The sequence below is a fragment of the Microtus ochrogaster genome, unplaced genomic scaffold, assembly GCF_000317375.1.
Source record: "Microtus ochrogaster isolate Prairie Vole_2 unplaced genomic scaffold, MicOch1.0 UNK34, whole genome shotgun sequence".
In the NCBI taxonomy this organism is placed as follows: domain Eukaryota; kingdom Metazoa; phylum Chordata; class Mammalia; order Rodentia; family Cricetidae; genus Microtus; species Microtus ochrogaster.
The window spans coordinates 2,954,250-2,969,959 of record NW_004949132.1 but is presented as its reverse complement, the minus strand read 5'-3'; the positions used below and the strand labels follow the sequence as shown (position 1 = coordinate 2,969,959).

Below are 15,710 nucleotides of genomic sequence, written 5' to 3'. Positions count from 1 at the left end.
ATTGCCCAGGTAGTCAGTTGTCTCTGTCATTTGTTGCACATTTTGGATATCTCTCATTTGTTAAGTAATATTTATTCCCTTCTCAGATCTTTGATGGGGTTGAAGATTATTTAATTGTAGTTACTCTCTACATTATTTAGACTCCTTGAAATAGAATGTCTAGCAAAACTTTTGTTCTCAATATTGCTTGTTATATTTATCATTTGTTATTATTGTTTATAGTTGTATTTGGTTTAGTTCTGTCTTATTTAGACAAAAGGGGGAGATGTAGGGTTAAGCCAGCCCCTTATGGGGCGGGCTTGCCTCGGGTGAATGTTTACTTATAAATCGGGCGCGCAGGAGCCCGCGCGCCCCTTCTGCTTCCTTTGCTACGTGAGAACCTTGGTACTGTGAGTTTATTTCTTCATTAAAGCTGTACATATTCTTTACAATCTGCCTGCATTTATTTACGCCACTACAATGGGGCCACACATATATCCACCTGGTTCATGTGACCTCAATATGCTGATAGTACTACTATAAGACCTGTTTTCGGTACCAGCTGCTCAAGATGGTTCCAACTTGGTTAGCTGAAATGGTGTAATTTTTTTTTTACAATGTTCTTGTCAGAACTCTAAATAGAAACCTCAGAAAAATCCTACCAAATACTCAGAGTCTATTTTCAATTATACCAGACAGTAAGCTTGGGACTTAACCAACATTTTACTTTCACAGGATCCCATAGAAAGAACATTGTTCCCATAACAGCTAGAAGTAATTCTAGAAGATGATGTCCCCTCTCCCAACAAAGTTTGTCTTCAGGGTTAGGGACATTGTTTAGGTGGTTTAGGTGTTGATTATAATTGTTATAGTGTTGGGTGTTGAGAGGGAAATTTTGTAAGCTCAGGGATCTCTTTTGAAAAAAAGGAAGAAATTGGATGGGATAATAGATTAATTTGAGCTTACTCACACTAATAACAATAATGAGTAATGAAGTGACTACTTGTGAGCTATTATTTACATTGGTATAGATTCTCTGATACTGATTGAAACTTAAATTATATTGAATATGTTCCTATTTTCACCTACAATATTTGTATACCTAGGCAAAGTTACTTTGTAATATTATATGCATGCATGCTTCTACCTCTTCTTAAGACATTTTGTATATTGACATAATTTTAAGATATATCTATCTTATTGCAATATACATTTCTACCTCAGATCAAGATACTCATACATTGTTTATATTTTAAAGTTATTGTCCTTGTTTGCTGCACAGCTGTTTAAAGATTTTTTAATATTCTCATATGAAGTCTTAGTCTTTAAGTTATATAGGTATTAAGATTTATAGGTCAAAAGTCATCCATGTTTGTCATACTTATAGTTAGGCTAATCAGGTTCTTTAGATACATAGAAATTGTATTGTACATAGACAGATAGTCTTCAACCACTTCAAAGAGCTGTAGAATATGGCATTTATATAACTTAGGGTTTTGTTAAAGTGAGACACGAGTGCTCTTGGCAGTACCGATCTATTACCAAGAGAATGCTGAGCAACAAAGACACCCCACTTGGAGCTTGTTTTCTTCTTGGCAAAACTGGCCTCTGAGCAAGGAACTGCCCATGAATCCACCACTGACAAAATGCACCATGTCCAGACAGGACATGCATGATACAAGAAAAAAGACTGTCAAATCTTGCCAAGACAGGGTACGATGGTTTTGAGAAATTCCCTGCCTCTGAAAATGGTCTGTCAGTTACTCTAGGCCTTAGCCAAAGTTGATTGCTCCAACGTTGCAAATGAGGCTTTGGGTGATTGCCCAAGTAGCCAGGTGTCTCTGTCATTTGTGGCATATTTTGGAAGTTGCCTGATTGCACTTCCTGCTTACTCAAGTAATATTATTTCCCTTCCCAGGTCTTTGATAAGGTTAAAGTCTTGATAGTTGTAGTTATTTTCCTCTCATGATTTGGCCAAGTCATTTATAATACAAGACTTAAACTCTTTAGGTAAGAATAATTATTGAAACATTTATCACATGTTTCTTGCTTGATATTGTTTGTGCTGGTTGGAATTCTAATTTTTATACCTGATATTTGTTCCTATTGTATAAAATTTTATATTAAGCTTAAAACTTTCTTATTTAAACAAAAGGGGGAGGTGCTGCAGGGATTCCTACAGCCAGTAGCCATTAAGTTACCTGTCTACTTGAGCATGGCCTCTTTACTATACATGCTGCTGTGAAGCATGTGTCTGGCCTCTTTGCTGGCTTCTAGATTCAGTTGCTGTTCCCTGTTTGAGGAGAGGACTGTAATCTGTGTGTGTACCCCTAAATAAATAATCTTCTATTGTACTCAGTTCTGAGCTAGTGTGGGATTTCTTTTAAGCATTTGTCTTCATATTTGTATAAATTTAATCTGTTTATGTATCAGTTAAAATTCAAGCCAAAGAATTATAGACTCTAAGTCAGTTTAGCTACAAAGAAAATCTGGTTGTACGGCAAGACCCTGTCTCAAAACAAGCAACACTGAAAATTAATATCAGAAAAATAAAATGATAATATAAAATATCATATAATTCATGAATTTTGAACACAAGAAAAATAATATACAGTATGTGATAATAATTCTGGTGGAATATGAATCCAATTTTTTATACTTGTTCTAATACATCCACTTTTCAAACTTTGGGTAAATGTTTTTGCTTTGGGATGCCCTATTTATATTTATTTATATTATAACAATAAGCAGCTTTAGGAGTTTTAAGCATGGAATGGTATTATATAAACTTTGCTGCTGAACAGTAACTAGAAAAGTGAACAAGTCTGGGTATGGCACATCAGTAAATAGGTTATTGCAGTAGTCCAAACTAAAAGGTTCTTAGAAGAATTGGAACTAAATTGATTTAATTTTAGCTTTATTTTGATTGGATCAGGAACAGACTGGACAAGCAACAAGGGAGAGAAGTTTGTCAAGCATTATTGAATATTTGGTATGTGGTAAATATTGAAATTTTGGGGTATGAATAAATATATTGAACCTGAAGTACAGATCAGGTAGGTAATGGCTGAGAACCTGGAAACAAATGGAGGAAACTGGAGCCTTGAGGACTCTCCAAAGTCAATGGACACATAGGAGTATTCTGAACTAGAAAATGTGTGATGGCTAGAGGGTGGGTGTTGGCAGACATGGTGTCCAGTATGGAGCAGTGGTGATAGGCTGCTCTGGGTTGGCCATAAGCAGAATATGCTAAAGTGGAGCTGATATGGAAGTTAGTGGAGATGAAGATGCTAGGGAAATGACAGGATGCTGCTTAAATCATTTCGGAGTGAAGATGTAATTGTCACCCAGGGACCAAGATCACTTGTGATACTAACCAAATCAATAGCTATAAACAAGGAATGCTCAACTGGATGTCAGGAACATTATGAGTGGAAGATAGCTTAGTATCTATATTTTAAACCCTTTGAATAAAATATACTGTATTTTGAAATGTGGGTCATCAGAGAATGAACACCCATGTTTTTTTTTTAATGTAAAGATATACTTACTTATTTTATATGTATGAATGTTTGGTCTGCACAAATGTCTAAGCATTATATGTGTGCCTGGTTCAGAAGTCACTGGATCCAGAACTGGAGTTATGGATAGTTGTGTGCCATTATGTAGATGCTGAGGAACAAACCCAGGCCCTTCACAAGAATAACAAGTACTCTCAAACACCAAGGCATCTCTCCAGCAACCTCTACTATTTTAGAGAACAGAGGTTTTAGGTTAAGGAAGAAGTTGAAATTAAATGAAAAGAGCTTTGTATATGCCAAAGCAAGAATATTGTCATTTTTATTCAGTGGTTTATAAATTTTTGTTTCATGTAGAAGGTAGGGGTTTATTAATTAATTTTATTTTTATTGCTAAAATTTCTTATTTATGAGTATTATTTATGGAAAAGTACTATGGTGTGTGGGATGGGTTTCAAAGGTAATAAATGCAGAATGCAAAGCAGGTGAATAAGGGCCATTTGTGAATTAAGACTGGCCTTGTGTTTATAATCATTAGTGCCCAGTAATGCATTCCCCCCACCACGAGTGCCCTGGCTATTCTATTTTTGCACTGGATTTTTCTTAAATAAAAGTCAAAGAAATCACTTCTTCATATATTTACTGGCACATCCAGTACAGCTTCAGGGACAGACCCAAGTGGGGTGGAAAAGGAATGAGAAAAAGACAAACACACAGACATACCAGACAGAAATCTGTCAGCAGCTGGGATCTCTGCTTGAGAAAGCACAGAATCCTAATTAAGTAGAGTCAAACAGAGAAGAATTATTGCATCTAGCTAAACATCAAGGAGGGTTATTACATACAGAAAAAAAGAAAGCAGGGTTTATGCTATACAATTCGATGAAGTTTGATGACTTACCTAATCTCAGTAAGTAAGTCCCCTACATAGGGGAGCAGTCTTTGGGCAATAACATCTGGTGGCTATGGTGGACATTTTCTGCACACACTCTCAATATCTGCACATGGACCAGAAGGGAAAGATTTTGCATTTCCCTCTGGGTCTGAGGCTAGGGTCCTTGACATGGCCATACCCATGCCAAAAATGCACACTGACACAGGATCTCACACTCATGACTCTCTCTACTTCCCACATCTATTGCTTCTCCCTTTGAGTGGCTCTCATACCATTTTCTCATAAGGTACAGAGGAACTAATTGGAACTAATTATTTATTCCCATTTTACCGATAGGCTCTTCTTATCCTATCAAAAAATGCATATCCATGGGTAAATATCTGTTTATTGGCACAGTGCTCTGTTGACTTCCACACTAGTACTGTCTACCACCTAACTGGAATTTGAAGTTTTTTCACACAGATGTTCAACAGTCAAAGCAATTTTCTAAGACCTTTGGTTTTAGAAACAGCCACCTGACGTCTTTTTGCTCACACTGATCCTCTTGCCTGGAATGTTTTTTAGACTTCCCTGCTGTCTGGTTAATGCCTAGTTTCCCTCAAGTTGTCCCAATAACCATCCTTTCCTTTGCACTAGGAATTTTGTCACAATGAATGAATTTTGACTGTGTGTGTGTCATTTCCTTAATTTCCTAGAATCATGGACTTAAAATTGACTATTCTAGTTTTTTTTTCAAAAATGCCAATATCAAGTAAATATGTACTCAGGAAATTACATGTACTTAATTCAGAAGTAACTGGTAAATGGCAATACATGGGTAGCACAATCGATGTTTTTGGTCATGTGGTGCATCTAAGAGTGCATACTTGGAATGTGATATGCAATGCTGAAGTTGAAAGGAACATTTTATGGAGGAGGTACTGAGTAGGTCCTATCATTGAGGATGCTCCCCTCAAATACCAGGTGTTACCAATCCATGCATAAAATGTTCTAAGATCAAAGAATTTGCATTAATTTTTTTTCCAAAGCAAGCGAACAAACGTATGAGCAAATAAACCAAACTTCTTGCAGGGGAAGATGGCTGCAGGAGAGGTGGGAAAAGGGATTTCTGTTCTCAGGAGGTAATGCTCTACCAAAGGGTGTGAAAAACAGGTAGACATCAAATTGATACATCAAATACTACCTAGAAATGCTGCTACATATGTGATATCATATGTTTTAAATGGGCTCTTGAATAGACAACCATTTAAAAACCAGTAAGGAGCTATTTCTGAAAGCTCTGGTTGCCAAAGCTTCATAAGATCCTTTTATTACCATCTTTTTGTTTTGTGCTGAAAAAGAGTGGCTGGTTTCCATCCATAATTGTCAACTAACTCATCATAAATATGGAGGGGAATCAAGTCCCAAGTAATATTTAGAGGTTTATAAATTCTGTGTCCCTGATCAACCTCATTTGTAACATCAACAAAAACAGGTCACTTCAAAGTACTTGTGGATCCTTTCTTCTGCAGTTAGGTTCCAAACTCACTAGTAAACATGAAGCACAGAAGACTGTATAAGGGCGGCTTATCATTTTTAGTGATGACCCAACTGATGTGGCTTTTGCCCTTATTGATTTGTTTTTACTATTTAAACACATATATGACTAGGTGTTTTCATCAAATCCCCCTTCACTCCCTCCTTTCCAATATGCCCCATACTGCCCCATCACTTTTCCCTCCCTGTTTAATATGCTCTTTTTTAAACCCACTGACTCCTCTTAGTGTCGACAGTATGTGCATGGGTGTTATTTGCCTTCATAACAAGCTTTCTCAACCAAAATGGTTGAATTGGCACAACTACTATTGTTACAAAAGGAATCCCAAAGTGTGTGCGTATGGTGTTTCCAAAATGCTAACCTCCAATTAATTATTGGCTTTGGGTGGTCATCATTTTATCCCCCAGAACCAGGAAACAAAAAGGTGCAAAACTTTTTACTATATATTGTATTTGTAAATAAGAAAGACTGACCAGCACACGCTGCCTGATATGTTATCTGGAGACTTTTTAATCACTTCCTATACTTTGTGCAAATGCAAATTCTGTTGCTGGTGCAAGATAATTTCACTGTGTACTGAGTTGAAAGTAATTACTAAGCACATAAAGCCTATATCCAGTAAACACCAAAGCATTTTCCACACGGTGCTTCATTTTCAAACAGCTAACTTTATTGTCAGTGAAAAGATAGGCACAAAGTGGATTTAACCTGCTTAACTTTATTTGATCTACCTCTCATGATTACAGAAAAGAATCACAACCACTATGAGACCACATATATTAAACCAAAAGTAATTCTTCTCAAACCATCTGCCAACGCCATCTAGCCATTTTATTAAACACATGCCATTGCTAACAAAGTAGGTCAGAAGGAGGTTTGAACGCTTCGTGTAACCCACCCTTGCTACCAGAAGAAAATGTCCATGTTTCCAACCTTTCTCCTACTGTCAATGGGGGCACTTGAAAGAAGAATTTCTAAAGATTGTGGCAGGCAAAAATTGGTAACAATGAACTCACAGCCAATACCTCCCTTTGAAAGTATTTCCTTGGAAAAAGAAACACATTTTTCTGTAACATATTCCATGTATAAATGAGCATTTAAGATAATAGATTGTACGGCTAACAGACATGAGCATTTATTAAAGTTAGCACATACATATATACTTTAAGATGCCACATTATTTAGATTCTTCATAAAAAGTAGCTTGGGAATCAGTTTGTCAGAGCCACTGAACAGTGCAAAAGGAAGAAGAGAACAGGACAGGTATCTTGCTATATTTCCTGTCACAGATCATGGCAGATGCTTCAAGTTTCTACCGCCCCGTCACCCTGCAGCTCAAAGGCAACACTGAAATGAAAACCTTCATTAAGACAACAGTCACAATACATGACTTTCAAAGGAAGTTCAAGCTGAGTTTACTTCCTCAACAATGTTAACAGTTTTGTATCAAGTATAGTTCAATCAAATGAAATTCTGCTGGACATGGGACATTGCGGGTAACAAATGAATAATAAGATCCTCATAGACCACCAGACAGTAAAAGTTAAGACAACAAATGCCCCTTCTTCTTCTAGGGTGCCAGGAAAATGCATACATTTTACTGTAAATAGGAGCAAGTCCAAGAAGAGGCTCCAAATGCTACATCCACATAAATGGGAAGACGTGGCTAATTTGAGTTTCTCCCATATAACTGAATTTTTAAACTGATACCTAGTAGAAATTTTCTCAAGAGGTGGAGCCTGTATGGTCCATAAACAGACTATACCAACACAGTTTTCTTCCGTTTCTTAGATGTACACTGTACTTCTAGCAAATTGCCTGGGCCTGAAAACTGAGCAGGACTGCCTCTAGTGTGGTAGGCCAGAAAGGTTCTGGAAAGTTCCAAATAGTACTTCCGCAAGGACTTCCTTCTTTCCCCAAACACATGATTTTAAAGAGATAGTTGTCATACAGTGAAGAAGGTACCATATCTGTCACTTCACAGAATGTGACTGGAATCATAGCTCCCAGAGTCAGCCCAAATTCTAGCAATGTCTTTTCATCAGGAGAGGACATGAAAAGTTTTTTTATTTTCATTCATTAGCTTGGGCAGAAAGTCATTTTCCTCGTGCTTGCTGCCTGATTCTTCTACTGTTTCAAGTTTTTTTTTCCCTTGCAACAGAAAAATGGTGTGAATAAGCATTATTCACAGGACTGCACTTTCATGTTTCTATTTGGCGTTCACTCTTTAACTGAGGACTGATGGACTGGATGACCATTTCATTATTAATAATGTGAAAAACTAGTTAATAGTTGTTGCATTTCCTTCACACATACACACACACACACAAATAAATCCTTTGGAAGGTAATTAGGAACCACACAGGAATACAGGTAAATAGAGCAATCTTATACTCACAGAGCAATACATAAAATGACCCCAAACACGTGATTTTATAGGGAAAAACAGTTGAGTTGATGTCTTAGGGATGCATTTCATGTAGCTCAATGATGAAATGGGATGAGAAAAAGAACAGTTCCATACAAGGCACTCCAGCAGAGACGAGATGAGAAATCACCCCAAACAATCTAGTCAAACCAAGAAGATTTTCATAAAGTAGGCATACCCTAGACTAGGAAGATGCCTTTTCTTCAAAACAGGCTCTTTTTTTATAGATAATCATTTCCCAAAATAGGCATGTAATTGGCAGAGCAGACAGATATACTGTGTGATCTTGAAAAAGTCACTGAACTTCTCCAAGTCTCAGATTCCTCATCACTAAAGTTAGAATGTAGAGCTACATTGCTAGATAAAGTTCCTTCCCATCACTAAAGTCCATGGCATAATATATAGGCTACCCTTCTATCAATCTGATTTCTAACTTAACATATCACTAAACCTCTACCCTTTATACTTAATAGTCCCCCTCCCCTTACCCTCCCTATACCCCCGAAAACAGACCTTAATGATACTATCTGAAGTTATATCACCTTATGAAGGGCAGAGACTAAGGACAAGGACCTGTGGCAACTGACACCTTCTGTGTCCTTAGAGGCAGCCCTATGGTAAGGCTCCCTGTTTGGTCCCGCCCATGTATACATTCCCAGCTGCTTCCCAAGGGGTTTCCAAGATGGAGTCACTGGCAGTGAGAAGAGGTAGTTGAGGAGATTGCTGCAATCAACCTCTCTCCTGACTGCAGCCCGGCACTTTGGACTTCTTACGTTATTTCCATGGAGGTGACAGCTGCATGTGCCTTTGAAGACACATGATAATTTGGAAAAACAAAACTGAAATAGTTCAAAGTATTTGCCAGAAATTCAACACATTCAACCTGTCCAAAAAAGATGTTTCCTCATTTTGCAAAGTATTGGCAAACGAAGACTGGGGAACCAGTCAGTGAATCTGCCTTGTGGAAGAAATAAAGGCTACGTCAGTCAACTGGTCAAATTTAAGGTGACTGAGCCATGTTCATGACTATATCTTGACCATAAAAGTCTGCATGCAGCATCTCATGAAGCCCTCCATTGAAGCTTCTAACATGAGAGAAGAAGTCATGCACCACTCTGTTCATTTACTCTCCTACCATCTGAAAGCAATATATTAATTATCCAAATGCATAAATTATTCCAGAGTATATATATGAATGGATGAACCTCCAGGAGGGAACCAAAAGAATCCACTTCCAAAGCACCATTGAAATGAAGATAAATACCATCAGTATGAAGGGGCAGGGTAACTGGCAACTGGGAGAGAAAATTGGTCCAGTTCCCTTCTTAACCCCAATACTCTCTTCCTTTTCTCCAGCTTCCAAAGCTCCTAAAACGCTTTCTTTTCTCAGCTTAAAGAAAGACCTTTCTTTGGCTGTTATCTAGGTAGTCACTAGACAAAGCAGCAAATCTTCAAATTCTCTCCAGATTTCCACTTCTGAACTACGTGTTACAAACTGCCTTCAACACATGCTGTATTCTTCAATGAAAAATGACCTCAAATTGGGAAATGTCAAAACAAATTGAAGCATCTGAAATCAATGGACATTGCTACCAGTTAAGAGTCCATGATTTAGATCAATGCCAGCAATTAGTTCTAGAGCACATTCTGCTTAACCTATCATCTTGAGGTACTCCCTATGGAATTCTCATGGTATTAAGTACTACAAGAGTCCAATAAAAAGTCCCTTTAAAAAATCATCCCCACCTCCCAACCCCATCATCAGATTAAACAAACAAAAGGGAAAAACGATTAAAAGAACTCTTGCTGATAACTTCAGCTCTTGAGTATGCTGTTTAGATGAGATATTCCACCATCTCTGCATCAGGTTCTTGACTCAGGATGTGAATGGGTGCTTTTCTTTCCAGAGTGCTGGAGTGGAAAACAGGCCCATCTAAATGGAAATGAGAGGATAGAAAAGAATTAGAGACAATAAAAAAAAAGAAGAGCTTTCACCAAACAACGCAAAGAACCATTACAAAACTAATTTCTAAGTGTGACTTGCCACTAGGTACACCGGCATCATTTACTTTACTGGTAAAATGGCCACTCATGAACATTTTTATTTTAATGAATGAGAGAAAGCATTTCCAGAAGCTCTTTTTGTCTCTTCTCTGACCAATCCCCAATAGATCATGAAACATTCAACTCTGTCAAAATGGCAGGCACCAACTAATAGATCTACATCTGAGAACAAAACCAGAAGATAAATTGGAATTACCTGGCTTGTCTGGGTTGCACATCAGATTTGGTGTGGACAATCGGCGTGGTCCACAGCTGGTACCTGGACTTGCAGGACCCTCAGCCTGAACCAAAGCTGGAGTTGAAGTCGGAGCTGGAGTAGGAACTGCAGTCGGAGCTGGAGTTGATGCCTGAGTCGGAGTCGGAGCAGAAGCCTGAGGCGTTGCTGGAGCCGGAATTGGAGCGGGAGCTGGAACCGGAGCCGAAGCAGCTGGAGCAACCTGAACAGCAGTAGCAGCAACAGCAGCAGCAACAGCTGCTGCTGCAGTAGCTGCAGTAGCTGCAGTAGCGACAGTAGCAGCAGAAGGAGTGGGAGAAACAGTAGCAGAAGTAAGAGATGAAGCAGCTGGAATCTGAGCAGCAGCAGCTGGAGAGACAGGAGCAGCTGGAGAGACAGGAACAGCTGGAGAGACAGGAACAGCTGGAGAGGCAGCAGCAGCAAGAGCAGCAGCATTTGCTGGAGATGGGGCAGTGGCAACAGCAGCAGCTGGAGCAGCAGCAGCAGCAACAGCAACTGGAGCAGCAGCTACCATGATAGTGGTGTTGGTGGCAGCTGTGGCAGTGTTGGTGGCAGCACTTGCAGTGATGGCAGCAGCAGGGGAGGCAGCAGCAGCAACTGGAACAGCAACCGGAACAGAGATGGGAGTAACAGCTGCGGTTTTGGTTGGTTCTGATCCACGTTCTGTTTGGGTGCTGCAGTCGCGACTGCCTGTCTTCGAGTGCGCCGAGAGCAGGGGAGTCGAAGGAGGCACAGGTGAAGGTGTGGATGGGACAGACTCAGCACGATAGTCTCCACCCAGAAGAATGCCTACAGATGAAGCAAGGGACAAGAGAAAAGTAGGTGATTCCTATCCAGACACGGAGTAACTATTCACCCTTGTCGGAGTTCAGGAAAAGAAAATATATGACATTTTTCTTTGAAAACTATTTGTTTTTACTTCTTGTGAACCTCTGGGATGCTACATTTCCCACCATAACTAAAGGTTGGTTTTGGACTTAGAGGATCCCTTCTCATCTTCGTTATCAAAGTCTTAACACAACATATTAAACCTGTGTGTGTCCTTGGTAGCTGATCAATTTTCTCCCCATTGGTGATTGTGGCAGAGCAACTCATCAGAGTTCTATTCTTTTCCAGTAATATTAATGCCCCATATTACCAGAGAGCTGAAAATAACCCAGGAATATGGGGAATCTGTATGGATACCCACGAGGGTGCTTTTCATTGTGTAAACTACAGTGCCAACCATGACAATGGCTCCCAGAATGCTTACTCAAACTAAAGGATACTACAAGAGTCAGAGAACCAGGAAAAGCAATAAAAACAACAAAAGATTTGAGATATATATTTGTTTGCTTCCTCGGGGTCAAAAAAAAAATGTCTCAGTATCTATGGGACTCTGAGGCTTTAATTAGAGGGGATGAAACAGACAGGAGTTGAACATAAAAGCACATTCTGTTCTCATGTTGGAACAGTCTGGTAACAAAAGCTGCCACCTGACCCCATTAGCTTAAAGAGAACTTTGGGTCCCCTTTCTGTAGGAAAGGAGGGAACACAGCAATGCTGCAATTTTGAATTTTGCCTGAGATGAAGGCCATTTCAGTTTTGAACAATGTTCCCATGTGGCAAAAGCCAAATCTGAATTTTTTCTTTTTTACATAAAATTCAAGTTGTCTTCCTTCCCATCCGCAAGGAACTCAGGATTCTCATTTTTCTTTTCAGGCTTTGGCATCAGTTAATATTCTCGCCATGAGACTTCAGAGTTCCTGGACATGTAGATTGTTCCATCAGGGGCAAAAGTAACCCTGAATTCTTCTCTCTAGAACCTGAACCATTGTCTCTTCTCCTTGTGTGTAGCACAGGTGAGGCACTTTCTAAGTACATCACTGTGCACTTCCCTGTTTGCTTTCATTTTCATTACCTAGGCTCCCCTTCCAGTTTTTATCATCTCGCTTCTCCTCCATGATGGGAGTACCAGTCAGGGTAGAGGAGTGGGCAAGCAGGCCTGATCCAGCATTGGAGATGGACATCAGAGACTTTGCTGGCCTCATGGACGACAGCTGCTCTGTCTTACTTGGCTCTTTCCTGGAGCGCTGCTGCAGTACTTTGATCATAGCATCCTTTTCAATAATCTGGGCATGGAGCGTCTTAATCCTGAAAGGCGAGAGAAAGTACATACAGAAACGTGGTTGCTACCTCTGTGTTCTGATCTCACTGCCTAAGTGGATTTGCATTCCCATCATCTTTTCTACAAAGTGTTGTCTGAGTTGGAAGGAAGGGCCAGTACATTAGCGCTTTAAAGAAAAAATTAACACATTCTATGGATGGCTAAGGAAATGCAAGAGAACATATAAGAACTTCTGCTGCACATCAGAAAATCAAAGTCAAATATCAGCAAACAGAAAGGCTATAGATCTATGATGTTGTTCTTTGCTGAAGGAGCTCTTCCATACTAACAGTACATTCAGTGAGAAAATGGAGCATTCTACTAATAATACATGATCTTCAGGTAAAATGTAAATGACACTAAAAAAGTCACTGGATGCTGAATTTCTCTCAGTGTGAACAGATGTTTTGTTGAGAAATCGGCTCTTATAGAATTGAGCTGTAGTGTTATGAAGAACACCTCAGAGTAGGAATGTCAAAAATCAGATCTAGCAGAATGCAAATGAAAACAATTACAAAATCCAGGGGAAAGCAATCCTACTTGGAATTGCATAATTGAATGTTCATTATAATGGCCATCACATCAAACCTTAGGTAATTGATTAGCAGGAGTGAAAGGGGGAGGGGACAACACAATCTAGTTCATCACTTATGAATAAACTTTCTTGTCCTTTTCTATTGATCTAACTGGTCTCAACTTCAACTTCTCAATCCATCTGGGTCCACATCCAGATTTTACCTTCCTTCCATGTCCATGCAACGCTTGTTGGCCATCAGGATTTCTTCCTCTTCCTTCTGGATGCGGGCCTCTAAGGCTGTGTCATAGCTGGTGTTAGGAGAGTGGCTAATGACCGTTGTGTCTCTGTGGAGAAAAATGGGCAGTGATGATGATGAACAGGCCTCAGAATGAATAGATGTCATTCTCTATCCTAAGTCAGTGGACGTTTTGCTGAAAGGCTTTAAACTGAACTGACTCTCAATAGGAACGGTTGGTTTCTGAGGGACTTACTAGAAGCAGCTTTCAGCAAGGAAGATTTCAGGGTAGCAGACACTGGCATGGACATGGCTGCCGAAGTGGGGATTTGGTTAAATATGTATACACTGGCTATATGGAACTAGATAAGCACGTCTCCCCCAATTTTCTAGCAGCCATCTCATTCAGCATTTTAGGTCCCCAAAGAGCAAGAGGAATTGGCACACTTTCCACTTTATTCTCCTAACAGTCACAGAGTGGAAAGGTTAAACTTTGGAAGAAATTGGAGGGCTGCTGGGGAAGATTTGTGACAGTTGAGTAGCATTTACATATGGGGGTAAGAAACAACAGACACAGTTTGGGCACAGGAACTAACAAAAGGGGCTTTTGATTCAGTGCTATTTGGTTCTTTATCTAATCTACATCGGAACTATTCTATCACGGAATACATGAACTTCTACCAACTAAGCAACTGTCCTCTTGCCAGAGCCACAGCTGGGCAAGGGGTCATCAGGTTCCACCTGAAATTGTCTCAGGCCATTAACTCATAGACTATTACTGAGAAGAAACATGTGTGCATAGGAGAGAATGGCAGAGGAAGAGATGGGGAGGGGAAGAGAGACAAAGGACAGAGAACTAGAGATGAGGACTAAGGGAAAGAGATGGGTATTATGATTGAGGGAAGACATATGGGATTACAAGGATTAACAGGACATCGGGACAATAGACTGAAGAATGATGAACTGGCCCTGCTTCACCATACTCCTCCCATATCTTAGGTATATTATCTAGATAGCTATATTTTCTTGGCATTAAGATTATGATGAGTATATGGTGGGTACAATATAATAACAGAGGAGTCAACAGGTAGTAAGTTAGCGTCCAGCTTGGGGAAGTTCGGGAGGCCTCTGCAAAAGCCACTGTTGTCCCAAAGCCTAGCACTCACTTGCAGAGTTGACACCATTCATTGGAATTGGCAAGAAGGAGGGATACAGTCGCTCTCATCATTTGGCAAATTCAAGCTATCTTAACATCCCCAAATTCTATATTCCTTTAGTGCAATTCACTTGTTCACAATCTCACTGGATTGTCTGAGAGAAACCAGCACTACGTACTTGATATCAAGGCTTTTACTATAGACAGGCTCAGGATCACGTCTAAACTTCCACAAATACTCTGCCACTAACAAACTTTCGGATCTCCAAAAGTCAGTTACATGTTTTATGCTTATTCTTCCTCATATGCAAAAAGGCAACAGAAATGACATTTCCTTCTACTTCATGTAAAACAAAAGTATTCAGGTAAAAACATATACCATCAGGCACAATAAATGTACTCAACAATGTTTTTTTTTTAATATTGAGAAGAGCAGAAGTAGAAAGAGAATAAGAAAAAGTGGGTATTATGACTTTAAGACATTCTACCCCTTGGTGTAATCCTGGAGCCCAATCCTGACCTAACAGAGTGCCAACGGAAACTGAAGGCTAACACTTTAGAGCCAAGCCTCCTGAAAAGTGTGTGGTGTCTACAGACACTGGGGGCTTGAACGTCCAGTTTGTCACTGGGGGAAATAATGCTGGCTTACTGCCACTTTCATTGCATAAAAGACCAGTTTGGGTACACAGAGACTGGCTGGCTAATTGATATGGACACTGTGAACTCCTCAGGAATGGAGCCTGAAAATGTGGGGCACTTAGTGAATTCCGACAGGGCTGCCAGGACAGCCCGCAGCATCAATCTTCCTTGTAAAAGACCAGAGTTATGAAGCCAATGGCTCTGCAAATGCAACCTAGCACAGCGTTTGAAGGAACAACTTCCAGTACTCTCCGATTGCCCTCCAGAATATCAGAAGATACTTATTGCAGTCTGAAAACAGTACACACAACACAGGCATCAGAACCAGATATACCATCATCTCAAAGTCTCAAATAAAAGG

General features: G+C 39.7%; 1 protein-coding gene across 2 annotated transcripts in view; it reads right to left on the bottom strand.

Moving 5' to 3' along the window:
* Positions 1-6,577: 6,577 nt before the first annotated feature.
* Amot (angiomotin) overlaps positions 6,578-15,710 on the bottom strand; it is a 62,555-nt gene continuing 53,422 nt past the window's right edge. For both annotated transcript variants that reach the window (XM_026789960.1, XM_005368512.3), the window contains 4 exons: positions 13,541-13,663; positions 12,557-12,789; positions 10,618-11,445; positions 6,578-10,290 (listed from right to left, as the gene is read on the bottom strand). In XM_026789960.1, the coding sequence (XP_026645761.1) occupies positions 10,193-10,290; positions 10,618-11,445; positions 12,557-12,789; positions 13,541-13,663 (1,282 nt within the window). In that variant the 3' untranslated portion in view covers positions 6,578-10,192. The remainder of the gene's footprint in view (positions 10,291-10,617; positions 11,446-12,556; positions 12,790-13,540; positions 13,664-15,710) is intronic.